Source organism: Lynx rufus, unplaced genomic scaffold (assembly GCF_022079265.1).
Source record: "Lynx rufus isolate CCGP_SWC_20201006 ecotype Redwood Valley unplaced genomic scaffold, mLynRuf1.p SCAF_20, whole genome shotgun sequence".
Taxonomy (NCBI): Eukaryota; Metazoa; Chordata; class Mammalia; order Carnivora; family Felidae; genus Lynx; species Lynx rufus.
In genome coordinates, this window is record NW_025814835.1 from 13,320,299 (window position 1) to 13,335,830 (window position 15,532).

Sequence of the window (15,532 nt, forward strand, 5' to 3'; positions counted from 1 at the left end):
ACAGTTTTACCAAGCAAGTCATTGTCTCGCTTCCAGAAACCCAGATGCTGGAGGCAAAGCTGTTCCTCTGAAGGCAGATAAATGCTCACACAGACAGCCCTCAGGCTCTGGGGGTTGTCATCCATTTTCGGGTGTCTGAGAATACTCTAGAATAACCCAGCATGCATAAGAATGCCACTTACCTCCTCCCACTGCAGTTCTGCCACCTGCACTGATGGGCTCAGGTTCCTCCTGCCTCCTCCCTCCTGACTCCTCACTCCTCCCACCTCACCTCTGCCAAGGTCCAGGGAAAGTTCTCCAGAATTCCCACTGGCTCAACCCCTGAGGGAGAGGCCGGTGACTACAGCAGCAGTAGTGACAGCAATGCACGGAAGTCCCTCCCCCCTCCCAGACGGCACTAGTACGAAAATCATGGAGGGGACACCAAAGAGGCATACCAACTAGGCTTCCCTGTCCAGCTCAGGAAGGCATACGGCAGCCCCCTGCTCAGCAGGAAACCATAGTGTCTGTTATTCATCCTACTATTTGTTCATGAGCAAGTAAACCACAGAAAGAAAACATCCCCATCTAAACTGTATGTACCTGGATGTTGGGCAGGTTATCAGTCAAGAGCCAAGAATCAGAACAAAGAAGGGATGCACATGAGGGTAAGCCAGAGCCAAGAGGGGCCAAGCACCAGGTTCAGGACTCAGACAGTCCTGGCCTCTGCCCAGGACTGAGACCATTCCGAGGGCACTCACTATCTAGAGTTCAAATGGTGTCCCTGGAAGATGAAACGACTCAAGCCCCAGATCTCAAGATAAGCTTGCAACACATGGATGGTTTTTGCCAATGACAGATGGCAATGTGCGACTCTGGAGAAACACTGATGACCCAATACACAGCAGAGACCATATACTCTGAACCAGACGTCAGGATATGTCTTCTGGGAAGCACACTTTTGGTGGCAGAATACAGAAGGGTGTGGTGTACTGGAAATTCCAGCTCCTCACCTTGTACCCATGTGATCTTTGGCAAGCTCTCTAAGTCTTGCTTTGCTTATTTGAAAAATGGGGAGGATTTTAGTAATGGGGAAAAACGGGGAGGATTAATGGTTGAGAGGATTATAGGTAGCATATGCAAAGTACTTAGTATATAGTAGGCATTTAATAAATGTGTTATTAACGTAATAACAGATTGAGGCAGTCCTGGAAAATCTGTATCTATAATGAGAACTGTACCTATAATACTCTTCTATCTACATGTTAACCCACTACTCAAGGTCCATGTCAAGTCTCCCCATTTTCACCATCTTCTGTATGAGCATGCACCCATATTGATTTCTTTCATTCTTGATAATATGTTTTCAACATATATTTTACTGAAGGTTCTACCTTTTAGATACAATTTTACCTTGTCATTTCTAAGTCCCTCCTATAAGATCTTTTCCTGAGCACAGAAAGCAAGCCATGCTACTTTAAAATCCCAAAGATTTAATATAACATAAGAGACGTGGTAAGCATTTGAAAAATATGTACTTAATTAATTGTGGTCCAAGCAGTATTTTTGGTTGGCCGTGACTATAAACATCCTTCATATCCACCTGCACATTTCCTAAATTATTTTTGAAAGAAGACTTTTCATGTTTGCATTGCACCATGATCTATATGGAAAATAAAAATCCTATCCACCTCGCAAAATTATTGTCACTTTGCTTTTGTCATTAAATACAGCTATGGCCCTGTGACAGTGGAACATGGAGATGTCGTGTCTGTGTGCTGAAATAAGGAGACATCCCTGCTTGTGTTAAATAAAGTCAGGCAGCATCACCGATTTATGGAACCACTTCTGTTCTCTATTTCCATTTATTTGGGCTGGGGATACCCAGTCTCCATCTTACTGGATGCCCTGGTCCATGGGGTAAGTTCCAGGTTAGAAAGGGTAAGCATGGCAAAATACAGCAAGTTATCTGAAGGTCACTAGTCTTTTATAGAAACAACATCCCCTGTACCCCCTCACCCCCTCACCACAAACACACTCACCCCTATGGATACAGGAAGAGTCAGACCCATTGCCAAGGCTAGACTTAGGGTATAAGTATGAGTACATCCCTTTTCCTCATTCCCTCCCATTCAAATGCCCAATGCCCTCCAAATCTCCCTTAGGTTTTGACCCCTTCCCCAGTAACAAAACCTGTTCTTACCTCAAAAGCAGTGATATTTGCCATTACTTCTTAATCTGAACCTTTATCAGAATCACTTTCCCAAAAAAACCCATACTTGGATATCCCTCTAATCTTGGCGGAAAGAGTTTTTCCCTTAAGAGATTTTTTTTTTTAACGTTTATTTATTTTTGAGACAAAGAGAGACAAAGCATGAACGGGGGAGGGTCAGAGAGAGGGAGACACAGAATCTGAAACAGGCTCCAGGCTCTGAGCTGTCAGCACAGAGTCCAACGTGGGGCTTGAACTCACGGACCGTGAGATCATGACCTGAGCCAAAGTCGGCCGCTTAACCGACTGAGCCACCCAGGCGCCCCGATCCCTTAAGAGATTTCAACATCAGAAGCAGGTGGAAGAGTTTTGAAGATAACACCTCTCCAGATTCTAATGTATTAACTAGTACAGTGGTTTTAAAGCTGTGGGAAAAGACGAGATTTGAAAACATACATTTAGTTCTCACCCCCTCATCCCATCCCCCATAAAATGTTAATGGAAATTCTGTAAGAAATTGTAATGATAAAAAGTACATCATTGATGGCAGGGAAGAGAGTTATGTAAGTACCAGAAGTGCCAGGGAAAGATAAACAGGGTTCACTTGCAAATCACTATCACAAGGAGCAGTGACTCAGAGGGAGTAAGTGATGGGACCCTGCACTCCCCTCCTGGACATGAAAATAGAAGAAAGAAGTGGAGGAAGAGAATCAGGGGACATGACCATCGGAGAATGGCTTCACAGGGACCCTCTTTTGCTGCTGCAGACTGGTGGAACTGGAAAGCAGCGTTCCAGTGGAACCTAGAAATTCAGATGGATACAAGGGCAGAAAGCCCCTAGAAGGAGATTTCCTGAGATGAGAAGACATGTTAGAGTGAGGAACTTCATGAAAAAAAAGGTCTTAAAAACCAGGGGTACCAGAAGTTACACCAAGATACCACTGGCAAAGTGTTCGAAGAGTGAATTCCCGGGGTGGCTTTGTTATAAACTGGTGAATAAAACAGGGTTCTTCTACTCAAAAATGGATTGGATACTTGGCCACAGAGGATCCCACACCTACCTCAAGGCTTTGAAAAACAACCACCACCACAAGAAAAAAATACAAAACAAACAAATCAAAACAGAGACAGGACAGCCCAGAAATGAGTCTTCCCTAGCAGGCTTGTCCATGACTCTGAATCTCATCGTCTGCCCTGACATTTTCCTTGCTGAATTAGCAAATATGAAGATTGATGACATTTCTAAAGGGATCCAAAAATCCAAGAATGGTCAAGACCTCCTCGCAGAACATTAAAAGAATGTAATTGAGAGACATGAAAGAAAGTCTAAATGGCAGGACTTATTATGCTTATGGATGGAAAACTAAATATTGGAAATATGTCAATTCCTCAAAATTTTTTCATAGATTTTTTTTTTTTGCTATTCAACCAAAATCCAGTAACTTATGTGTATGTATTTGTAAACTGATGGGCTGATTTTTTTTAATTTTTTAGACATTTTTAAATCAAGTATAATTAACATACAGTATTGTATTAGTTTCATATGTACAATATAATGATTCCAACAATTCTGTATATTACTTAGTGCTCATTATAAGTGTATTTAGTCCTTTTACCAATTCCACTCATCCCTCCACCTGCCTCCCCTTCAGCAACCAACCACCAGTTTATTCTTTATATTTGAGTCTGGTTTTTGGTTTCTCTCTCTCTCTTTAATTCATTTATTTTGTTTTTTAAATTCCACATATGAATGAAAGAAATCATGTGGTATTTGTCTTCCTCTGACTTATTTCACTTAGCATTATATCTTGTAGCTCCATCCATTTTGTTGCAAAGGGCAAGATTTCATTCTTTCTTATGGCTGAGTAGTTAGTATTCCATAGTATGTATGTTTATATATAAACCACATCTTTTTATCCATTTATCTATTGATGGACACTTGGATGGCTTCCATAACTTGGTTATTATAAATAATACTGAAATAAACACAGGGGCACATAATATCTCTTTATTTGGGTAAATACCCAGTAGCAGAATTACTGGACCATATGGTAATTTCATCTTTAATTTTGGGGAGAATGTCCATACTGTTTTCCACAGTGACTGCACCAGCTAGCATTCCTACCAACAGTACATGTGTTTCCTTTTTCTCCACATCCTTGCCAACACTTGTTATTTTTTTTGTATTTGATTTTAGCTATTCTGACAGGTGTGAGGTGGTATCTCAATGAGCTTTTGATTTCCATTTCCCTGATGATTAGTGATAAAGAGCATCTTTTCATGTGCCTGTTGACCATCTATATGTCTTCTTTGGAAAAATGTCTATTCATGTCCTCTGCCCATATTTTTTTATTATTTTTTTAAAATTTATATCCAAGTTAGTTAACATGTAGTGTAATAATGATTTCAGGAATAGAATTTAGTAATTGATCACTTACATATAACACCCAGTGCTCATCCCCACAAGTGTCCTCTTTAATTCCCCTTGACTGATGGGCTAATTCTAAAATTTATATACAAATATAAAAATTTATATACATAAAAGAAGACAACCTTGAAATATAAAAACAAAGTTGGAGCCTTCCATTAGGAGATGCCAAACTTAGAAAGCTATAGAAATTAAGAGTGGTATTAGTGGAAGGACAGACTAACAGGCCAATAGAGCAGAATAGAGAAGCTAGAAACAGATCAACCAATTTGATTTTTATTTAAAACAAAGACACCACTAAGTAGGGGAAGAGGGAGGGAATATGGATAGCCACACTTCTTTTAAACAAATGAAGTTTGACCTATACTTCACAGCCTTCACAAAAATAGATTCCAGATGGATTATAGTTCTTAAGGGAGATGATTTAACACTAAAACTTCTAGAAGATGACAATGGGGAATATCTTCATTAACTAGGTTTAGACAAAAATTTCTTGAACAGATAACAAAAAGCATTAGCCGTAAAGGAAAAGATTGATAAATTGATTCCATTAAAATTAAGAACTTTCTGGTCATCAAAGGGACACCTTCAAGAGAGTGAAAACATAAGCCAGAAACTGATAGAAGATATTTGCAAAAAATATTTATGACAAAGATCTGTTATCCAAATACATGAAGCGTATTCTACAAATTAGTAATAAAAGGAAAGAAAACCCAATAGAAAAATGTGCAAAAGATTTGAACAAGAACTTCTCATACATTGCTGGTGCAAACTCTACTTTGGGATACTCTCTGGCAGTATCTCAAACTGATTATAAGTCTGTGCATAAGCTGTTTCAGCACTATATACGTACTCAGCAGAAATGCACACACACGTGTCAAATTAACTGCATATTCTGCTTCTCTCATGGTTTGCATCCTGCATTTTTAGTGCCAAATCTTGGAAATTCAAAAAGCCTGGTCTCCCAAATTCAGGTTTATGCAAACAAAAGCTTGACTTTCAAGGCTATTAACTAGAAAATCCATTGAGAAACCCCTTCACTGCCCAGAGCATTCTCTTTCTTCATGAAGCCGATGTACACAGAAAGCCTAGAGGTGGATCTGAGACATCAAGGGGGCAAGTAGCCCTCAAATATTATCGCAAACTATCATCTGATACGTTTAAAATTTAAAAAGTAAACCAACTGAAAATATACAATAATAAGGAATTATTTATAGAAATCCTGCTGCATCCTGTAAATGAATACTGTACTGCTCTTAAGAATTATTTAATGTTTTGGGGCGCCTGGGTGGCGCAGTCGGTTAAGCGTCCGACTTCAGCCAGGTCACGATCTCGCGGTCCGTGAGTTCGAGCCCCGCGTCGGGCTCTGGGCTGATGGCTCGGAGCCTGGAGCCTGTTTCTGATTCTGTGTCTCCCTCTCTCTCTGACCCTCCCCCGTTCATGCTCTGTCTCTCTCTGTCCCAAAAATAAATAAACGTTGAAAAAAAAAAAAGAATTATTTAATGTTTTAAGTACACAAATCAAGTTTAACATGATATATGCAATATAAGCCTTCTTAAAACAGAAATTTAAATATATGTGTATATATACATAGGAAAATTATAAAGGATACTGGCATAATCTTTTTAAATTTTTTTTTTCAACGTTTATTTATTTTTGGGACAGAGAGAGACAGAGCATGAACGGGGGAGGGGCAGAGAGAGAGGGAGACACAGAATCGGAAGCAGGCTCCAGGCTCCGAGCCATCAGCCCAGAGCCCGATGCGGGGCTCGAACTCACGGACCGCGAGATCGTGACCTGGCTGAAGTTGGACGCTTAACCAACTGCACCACCCAGGCGCCCCAATACTGGCATAATCTTAACAAAGGTTAGAGTTCAAGGAAGAATTAATGAGGTTTTTTTTTTCTTTATGATTACCTATGATTTCTAATGTTTACACACTGGGTAAATTTTTGCAAATACAATGTCTCTTTAAATTTTCAATGGATATAAGAGGGTGGATCGTATTCCGTTCATTACTGTTGAAATTTGCTTCCAATATTTTTTTCAGAGCATAGTTTCTTACTTTAAAAATATCCAAATTGAGGTCCAGAGAGATCCAGTTGGGGAATTTAATTACACGTCAGTAAAATAATCTTTATCTGAACCAGCAAATAGGTAGTAGATGTACAATATATGCAAACTTCACTGTCTCTTATCCACACTCCAGTGCAAGTACCTAGAGGGTCATAGAAGAATAAAAACTGAGGCCAACAGTATAGCAATGGGCCAAATGGATCATATGGCAATGTACAGCAGAAAAAGATGCTAAAATTTGTGGGCAAAGCTTGAGGGGAGACTAGATTTGCATCATCTCCAAAAAAAATCTCCTCAAAGGTGTTCAGTAATACAAAGGGATAAAAAAGTAACTTTATAATGGAGAAACCTAGCAATCATCACATCATCCAAGTGATCAAGGTAAACATCACCAGCAATAAGACGTATCAACATCATGAACACCCTGATGTGGTGCACAGATGAGAGCACATCATTCTTCTGGTTTTCTTGCCCCAAACGCAATACCTCACTCCAATTAGCAGAATACATTGGACAAATCCAAACTAATGGACATTCTGTAAAATAATGGATCAATAAAAACTGTCAAGGTCATGAAACACCAGGAAAAATCAAGGAATTTTTACAGAACTGGAGAAGACTAAGAAAACATAATAACTAAATATAATGTGAAACCCTAAGTATGGGCCCAAAACAGAAAGAGTACATTAGCGGGGAAAAAAATGGGTGTAATTCAAGTAAGGTTTGTAGTTTAATTAATAAGACCGTACCAATGTTAATTTTTTATTCTTGATATCTGCACTAAGGTAATGTAAGACGTTAACATTACAGGAAATGGAGTGACAGATAGAAGGCAACTCTGTATTATGTTTTCAACTTTTCTAGAACACTAACATTTGTTCAAAATGAAAAGGGAAAGGAAATCCTTACAACATAAAAAAAAAAAAAAAAAAAAGAAAACCTCAAATAATTTTGAGTCCTGTCTATAGGCCAGATACTGTTCTGGTCATTGTCATGAGCGAGGCAGCCAAATTCCCTGCTATCTGACTTATACTCCTTTTGTAGATACTGTATACATTGAACAAATAGAGAGGAAAAGGGGGAACTATTAAATACAAACTGAAAGAAATTTAATGAGTAGAAATGTAATGAATATTTATAATACCAACTGAAATAGCCCATAAACTATTTTACCAGTAGGATAGAGATTTACAAATTAAATACCATACATACATCTATACCACACCTTCCCCTCCCTCCCGCCACCAACTCTGCCATCTAGTGATAGGAAGGGGAGCTGCCCCAATACATCTAGAGCCTTTAAGCAAGTGTCAATTAGCCCAAAGTGTTTAAGGACCATAGGACTTAAAGGGGAGTGTGGCAGAAGCAGAGTTAGAACACAGGCCTTTAAATTGCCAATCTAACCCCCCGCTCCAACTTTCACAAATGTACCAAGCAGCATTACAGCAATGGCGCAGAGGACAGAACACAGACTCTAAAGTCAAGCTGCTGGGGCTCACATTTTGGCCCTACAACCAACAGTGTGACCTTAGGTAAGTTACTCATTCTTACTCAGTCCAAGTGACCGAGGGACATCACATACAGTTGTGGGGATCAAATTGGTAAAATCTTAAAATGGTGGCTGGCATGTAGTAATACCTCAATAAATTTAGTTCCCACTGCCATTACTGTCACCACGGTCTCCCATAAGCAGATTATGTTCTTTACACATCTTATACTATGGTCTCACCCAGCAGGAAGAGCCTAAGACACACTGACTGGCAAAGAGGTGGTAACTTAGCATAAAAGCTGAATATGAGATACCACCTCATACCTGCCAGAACGACTAAAACTAACAACACAAGAAACAACAGATGTTGGCCAGGATGTGGAGAAAGGGGAGTCCTCTTACGTTGTTGGTGGGAATGCAAACTGGTGCAGCCACTCAGGCGAATGCTGTGGAGCTTCCTCAAAAAGTTAAAAACAGAATTACCCTACAACACAGCAATCGCACTACGAGGTATTTACCCAAAGGATACAAAAGTAGAGATTTGAGGGGGTACATGCACCCCAATATTATAGCAGCATTATCAACAATAGCCAAACTATGGAGAGAGCCCAAGTGTCCACCGACTACAAAACGGATAAAGAAGAGATGGTATCTAAATACCATGGAATGTTACTCAGCGATAAAAAAAGAATGAAATCTTACCATGTGCAACGATGTGGATGGAGCTAGAGTGTATTATGCTGAGCAAGATAAGTCAGTCAGAGAAACACAAATACCGTATGATTTCACTCACAGGTGGAATTTAAGAAAACAAAACAGATGAACCTATGGCAGAAGGGAAATGAGAGAGAGAGGGAAACACATCGTAAGAGACCCTTGAAGACTTAAAGATAGAGAACAGACAGTTAAGGGAGGGAGGTGACTGGGGGATGGGCTAGCTGGGTGATGGGTATTAAGGAGGGCACTTGTGCTGAGCACTGGATGTTGCTTGTAAGTGATGAACCACTAATGTCTACTCCTGAAACCAAAATTGCACCGTATGTCAACGAACTAGAATTTAAATAAAAATCTGGGGGTGGGGAGGAAGCTGAGTAAAATTTAGCCGAAGTAATTTCAAAATCTGGTTACATTATATAACACTATGAAATTTTGTTTTGGAGATGCCAGAAGGCTCTTGACCATCCTTAACAATTTGACTTGATTTGAATGATGTCCTAACAAACTAGCAACCGCTAAACTGCTCAGCTCGCTGTTATCAGCACCTTGCACTCAGTTACACAGGTTGGACGTCCCCTTTCACTTATAAGCATCATTGCAATGGGTCAGCTGACTTCAGTGGTCATGGACTCTCCTCAACTGTGGTTTAGATGTTCTGGGAAACCCAGCTCAACACAAGGTGCATCTTAAACCTATCTTACATCGGAGTACACAGGCTCTTTCATCTTCTTTGTCAGAAGAGATTGCGCATGCAGAAATAAAACATTTTTCAACATTGCGGCCTGGGGTCATCTTAATTTCACTATAAGCAATCCTGTTAGAATTGTCACATGAGTTCTGCCATGGGCCAAGTTCACTGCATTAGCCCCCATTCAGCATATCTCACTCAGACCAATAAATGCTCTTCATCTCCCAAATCAAGAACATAGTAGACACTCGACGTACTGAAGGATTTAAGGATTTAATTCCTCAACTGATTCAACTGGCATTTATTGAGCATCCGTTATGCTCTATGCATTACTGGCACTGAGACAACAAAAAATATTTTAAAAAACGGCCCTTATGAAGTTCACATACTAGTGGGGAAAGACTGTCACTAAACTAAATAAATATATAATGAGAGTGACAAGTATTAATGAGAAAAGCAAAACAGAGAAGAGGGACTGTGTGTAGTGAGGCTGCGAATTAGAAGTTTGGAGGCTGGTATGTATAAGTGAAAACTGGGAGCATGGCCAGGGTCCCAGATGGACCTGTGGTCCACGCAGGAATTCAGATGGCATGGGCAGTGGGAGAGCGCACTGGAGCCCATATGCATGAGGAACCAAGAGGCATCCTGGAAAGAATTCATGTTCAGGAGAAGAGTCAGGGCGTCCATGAACCAAGGACAGTGGCTCAGGTTCAGAGATGAAGGGCAACTGTATAAGCAGCACACCTGTATTCTCAGGTCATGTCCGTCCCACACTCGAGCCTGAGTCTCAGGGCAAAAAGCTTCATGGGGCAGTTCAAATAGCCTCTGCGTCATCCTCGAGCAAGACTGGGACAGCAATGCAGCCTTGCTTGGGAATGACGGGATGGGATACGGCAAACAGGTAGTGAGAGTTTTCCGACCCCAGCTTCCACTGCAAGCAACGAATTGCCTCCTCACACCAAATCCTTGGGCCCACCGGACAGGGGCAGCAGGTCCAGGCCTAACCCAATGCGGTTCTGGACACAGCACCAACAGAGGGTGGCCCCTTCGTGGACCCGTTAGTGACATCACAGGTGGCTTCTGTGGCACCAGAGAGAGGGGAGCAGATTCGACACTGAGCCAACCACAGGGAAGGGAAAAGTGGGGAGTCCCAGAGAGGATTTGGGGCACTATGGAAGTAAGGGGTGGGATTCTGAAGGACCCACAGTAACCAGTGGGAACAAGCGCAGGAAGAGTCTGTTGGTTTGGTGTAAGTTCTGTAAGACTTACAAAGATTTAATTAATAGAAAGCAGTATTTTAAAAAATAAATCTGAAGATTGCATACAGAACCTAGAAACCCTGCCAAACCCATGCTGGTAAATGTCAGCCAACAGCCTTATTACCTCTTCACATGAGTCTTTTCTTTTTTTTTTTTTTTTTAATTTTTTTTTTCAACGTTTTTTAATTTTCACATGAGTCTTTTCTACATTGATGGTCAAAGATGCTTGGGGACTAGACTGGGGGATTCTTGGCATAGATGTATCAGAGCTGCTGTGAGCGACGCTGACTCATGTCCACATTACCGGACATTTCCATCACCCATTTAAGCATCTTAACGGCGCCTTCACTGTCACACCTAAATTGTCAAAGATGCTATCTACATATAACCAAAACAAACCATGAGCAGGCATTGTACCCGCACCTCTAGCCTCTTCGGGTTCTGTCAAAATAATTGTTAACATGGAAAATACTCCTTATGATGTACTTTATGTAGCTTATACTGCATCTTTCCCATTACAAAGGTGGCCACTTAGAAGCTCAAGTGATGTTTACAGAATGCAAATCTGATCAAGTCATTTGTCTCGGAAGAAAGTCCTCATTCCCTGAAATGGCTTACAGCGTTCCGCACTAGGAGGTCCTCGCCCATCACTCAACCCTTGTCCTTGCCCATCGAAGCCTTCTCACAGCGCCCAGCACCCAAGTGGCATTACTGTTCTGAAGTCTGTCTTCTCTGTTTATGAAGACAAGGACTGAGGCTCTGAGGCTCTTTGGTATTCATTTTATATATACATAAATTCATATATATATATATGTATACGTATATATGTATATAATGAATAAAATACATAAATAATATGTATAATAATACACACAAGGCTTAGAACGTAGGTGCTCCAGAAATAGATCTTCCAAAAATTAACCAGGTTATAAATGAATAATGAAATGACAACAATCTTTTGAAGTCATTCACTCTTGGGCAGCAAATCTGGGGCTGACTGGAGGTACACGAGCTTTTTTGCGTCGGACTGAGGGTGGGCTGGGTGCCTCACTGAACTCCGCTTTCTCTACTGACCCAAAGAAAAAAACAAGTGCCACCAATGGAAAGAAACAAAAGGAGAAGGTTCCCCCACAATAAGACATAGAAGGAGCAGCTTCCCCGAGAAAGGCCCCAAAACAAGAAGAGGGATGACACTCTCAGGAAGTGAATCAAAGGAACATGGGACATGAAAGCAAACACCAAGAGCTGGTCGAGCATCAGTGTTATGGCTGCCGGGAGAACTGGAGCCTCCTTCCAGCTGCCCTTTTCTGTTGCCTTAGGTAACTAACAGCCATTTGATAGGATGACCACAGATCATGACATAATATCCAGTAGGATTAAGGTAGGAAAACCATGTAATTTATAATCCAAACCAGGATACTTTTGAGCATGAAATGGGAAGCTGTTGGTTGTTACACAAGGACAACAGAGGTGAGCCAAGACTGGGCCAGTCACACCAGTATTTTGGTTACCCCATTAATCCAGGCACTCCAAGGACAGCATGGGGAGAAGGATCTAGATTCCTCAATGCAGAAGTCTGAGGGGGATTTCTCCCCAAGAGGTGTCTCCATTAAGTCTTCATTTCTGCCATTCCATTCTGCTCCTGAAAAAAAAAAAAAAAAATTAGAAGTCAAGGGAAAAAGCTATACTTATCAGTAAACACACAGACAAATCTCTCACTGTACCATATTTTTTTTTTCACTTCATCTTTAACTGTGCACTAATTTCACATGGAGGAGGTCACTCTGAAAAGAGAGATCCGAGAAAAGTCCGACGTTCTATGCCCCGTTGATGCACAAGGACGCAGAATCTGGTTTGACGCTATTTACTGTCCAGGGGGGCGTCCCAGGCTTCCCTGTACATTATAGTGAGGATGTGAATGCAGTTAGGAGAGCAGCGATTTTGCCTGAGTCACTGTGACATTGTATATACCAAACACTGATCTGGGGGTTCAGTGTTCCTGAAATAAGAGAGAGAAAAAAAGACGACTGATAAACTAAGAAGAGTGTTTAAGTATGAAAGGGAATAAAACTGATAGAAATGAAAACAAAATACTATCAGAAAACACCTAAAAAAAAAAGTAGAGACTTTTTGGTTTTTGAAATCCATGTAAAGGAGATTTCCTCCCTACTAACTTTTTTTTTCTTTTAATTATTAGTCTTTAAGTTTTTTGGAGCAGTTTTAGCTTTACAGAAAAATCGAGCAAAAAGACTTCCTATCTACTCCCTTTGCCCATCCCTCTGAATCTCCCCATTATTAACATCTGGCATTAGTCATACACGTATCCTCCGATATGGTGTCATATTCAACAGTTGCGTGGTTCTCCGTGATGGATACTTGGGTTGTTTTCCTGTCTTGGATATTATGAATTGTCCTGCAATGAACCTGGGAGTACAGATATATCTTCAATACACTGACTTCATTTCCACTAGATATGTATCCAGAGATGGGATTGCTGTATCTCATAGTAGTTCTGTTTTTAACTTTCTGAGGAACCTCTGTACTGTTGCAGTAATGGCTAAACCAATTTACACTGCCACTGACCGTGCATAAGGTTCCCTTTTATTTACATCCTTGCCAACACTGGTTAGTGCTTTTCTTTTTGACACCGTCATCTTAACAAGTGTGAGGTGATATCTCATTGTGGTTTTGATTTGCATTTCCCTGACGATTAGTGATGTTGAGTAATCTTTTCATGTACCTGTTGGCTTTTTGGAGGTCTTCTTTGGAGAAATGTCTTTCCAGGTCCTTTGCCCATTTTTTTTTTTTTTACTGAGATATAACTGACATATAATGTTAGCTCTTGGAAGAGTGAAAATAGCTGTGTCCTCCGTATCTGGGGGAGATGTAGGAGAAAAACATCAAAGGAAAAGACCTCAAAAGGGAAAGGCTGCAGCAGGTACAAGGCCTTAGGACATGTTTTCACAGCTGCTCTTAAGGAATGCCTTGAGCCATTAGCATTGTCCACGGCCTTCATACCTGACTCTTCCTGGTCATAAAGAACAATCATCTAGAAATTCAACCTTGAAAAACAAAACCATTAAGTTGATTAACACACTCGCTTAGCTGACTTTTTGCACGTAGTCTTTAGCAATTTCCCTAATAAAAGGGGGCCTCATGCTGACTTCAGCATGAGGACCTTCATTAACTGCATTTTGTTTAAGGACTCATCTTTTGCAACTCTGGCCATACTCCCTGCAACGGGTGCCTGGGGGCCCTAAAAAGCTCCCCATCCTACAAAAGAGACTTCGGAGAATGACTCCAGCACCCCTCCCAGCTTTGCTCTCCCAGGCTGATTTAGTCACTGTCTCTCCAAGTCCTCCTCTCCTATCCCAGCACTCACACTGGTGTTTCTGAAGGCCCCTCTCTGAGACTTATTCCTGGCTTTGAATCTAAATGATGACCATCACTAGCTCAGTCCCCATCCCTTCAAGCAGGTTTTGGGGTTCTAGGACTGCAGCCTGTGAGCAGACACTCAGTCTGAGTCTTTTTAACAGACAGAGGCCAAGCCAAGTGAGCGCCATGATGCTCTGCTATGGTCAAGCCCACAGCACTTGGCCTATGTGATACCCCTGAGTTCCTATACAGCATATGCCAGGTTCACACAGAAGGACGCGGCATTCACTGGACAAGTCCTAGTCATCATTTCTTCAGGATATTTAAAGTGAATAGTAGATGCCAAGATACAACTCTTTTCTCCACCCATCATTGTTGCTTCAGGTATCTCCACTGTAGCACAGTGAAACCCTCTGTGCTCGGGGACCACTGGGTTATTCTGTGAAGTAGGCCAAGGTGGCCTCTTGGCTTTATGCCATGTGACAAATGGGCTTATAAAGGATCATTAGGATAGCCCATACTTCAGTGCCCTGATGCGGAAAAAAAGCCATCACTGGCTGCCACCACTGTCAGTAGAAAAAGAGGGTGTCCCATCACCTTAGGGGGGAAGCAGTGGCCTGTTATGGACTGCCTCTTCTAAGATTGGGTTACGGAAGAGAGAACTGAAGGCCCCTATGCTTTGTTCACATCTCTGAGAGAGTTCTGGTAGGAAGCATTTATGAAAAGGGCACTGAAAAGGCAGTAAACGTACCATGGCCATTATTATCTGATTATCACTTCATGTTATCTTGAGTAGAAATTAAGGAGGATTTCTTTTTTTAAAAAGGTTATCTTTTAAATAAAAATCTCCTGATTGATTTCTGTTTTTGCTGTTCTGAATTTTTATTCATTGCATTATTGAAAAAAAAGAGAGAGGGGGGGAAGAAGGTAGGAAGGAAGGAGAGAGAGGAGAGGAGGGAGGGAAAGAGAGAAAAATGAAGGAAAAATGGAAAGAATAAAGGGAGGAAGGGAGGCAAAAAGAAAAATCAGTTATCCAATTTAGGGCTTGAAAACATTTGGCCAAAAATTCCACGAAAATGTTGATTTAGACTTCTCCTTCTTCAATCTCCTTTGGTAAGTCATTTAATTACTGGAGTATATTAAAAATCTTCACAGAACTGAAGGCATTTTATATATTTATTATAATGAATACAGAATTTTAAACTAAAATTCATGATGTTATATCTACACATGCAAGGAAAACTATAATATTTAAAAATCCAACCAAAGCTGAAGCCCTTAATTTAGTTTTCTGAAGGTAGATTGGTCA

General features: G+C 40.9%; 1 protein-coding gene across 1 annotated transcript in view; it reads right to left on the reverse strand.

Annotated features, from left to right (window-relative positions):
• SERPINB7 (serpin family B member 7) overlaps positions 1–7,205 on the reverse strand; it is a 59,198-nt gene extending 51,993 nt beyond the window's left edge. Inside the window, exon 1 of the mRNA XM_047086130.1 lies at positions 7,108–7,205. Within this exon, the coding sequence (XP_046942086.1) occupies positions 7,108–7,205 (98 nt within the window). The remainder of the gene's footprint in view (positions 1–7,107) is intronic.
• Positions 7,206–15,532: the final 8,327 nt, after the last annotated feature.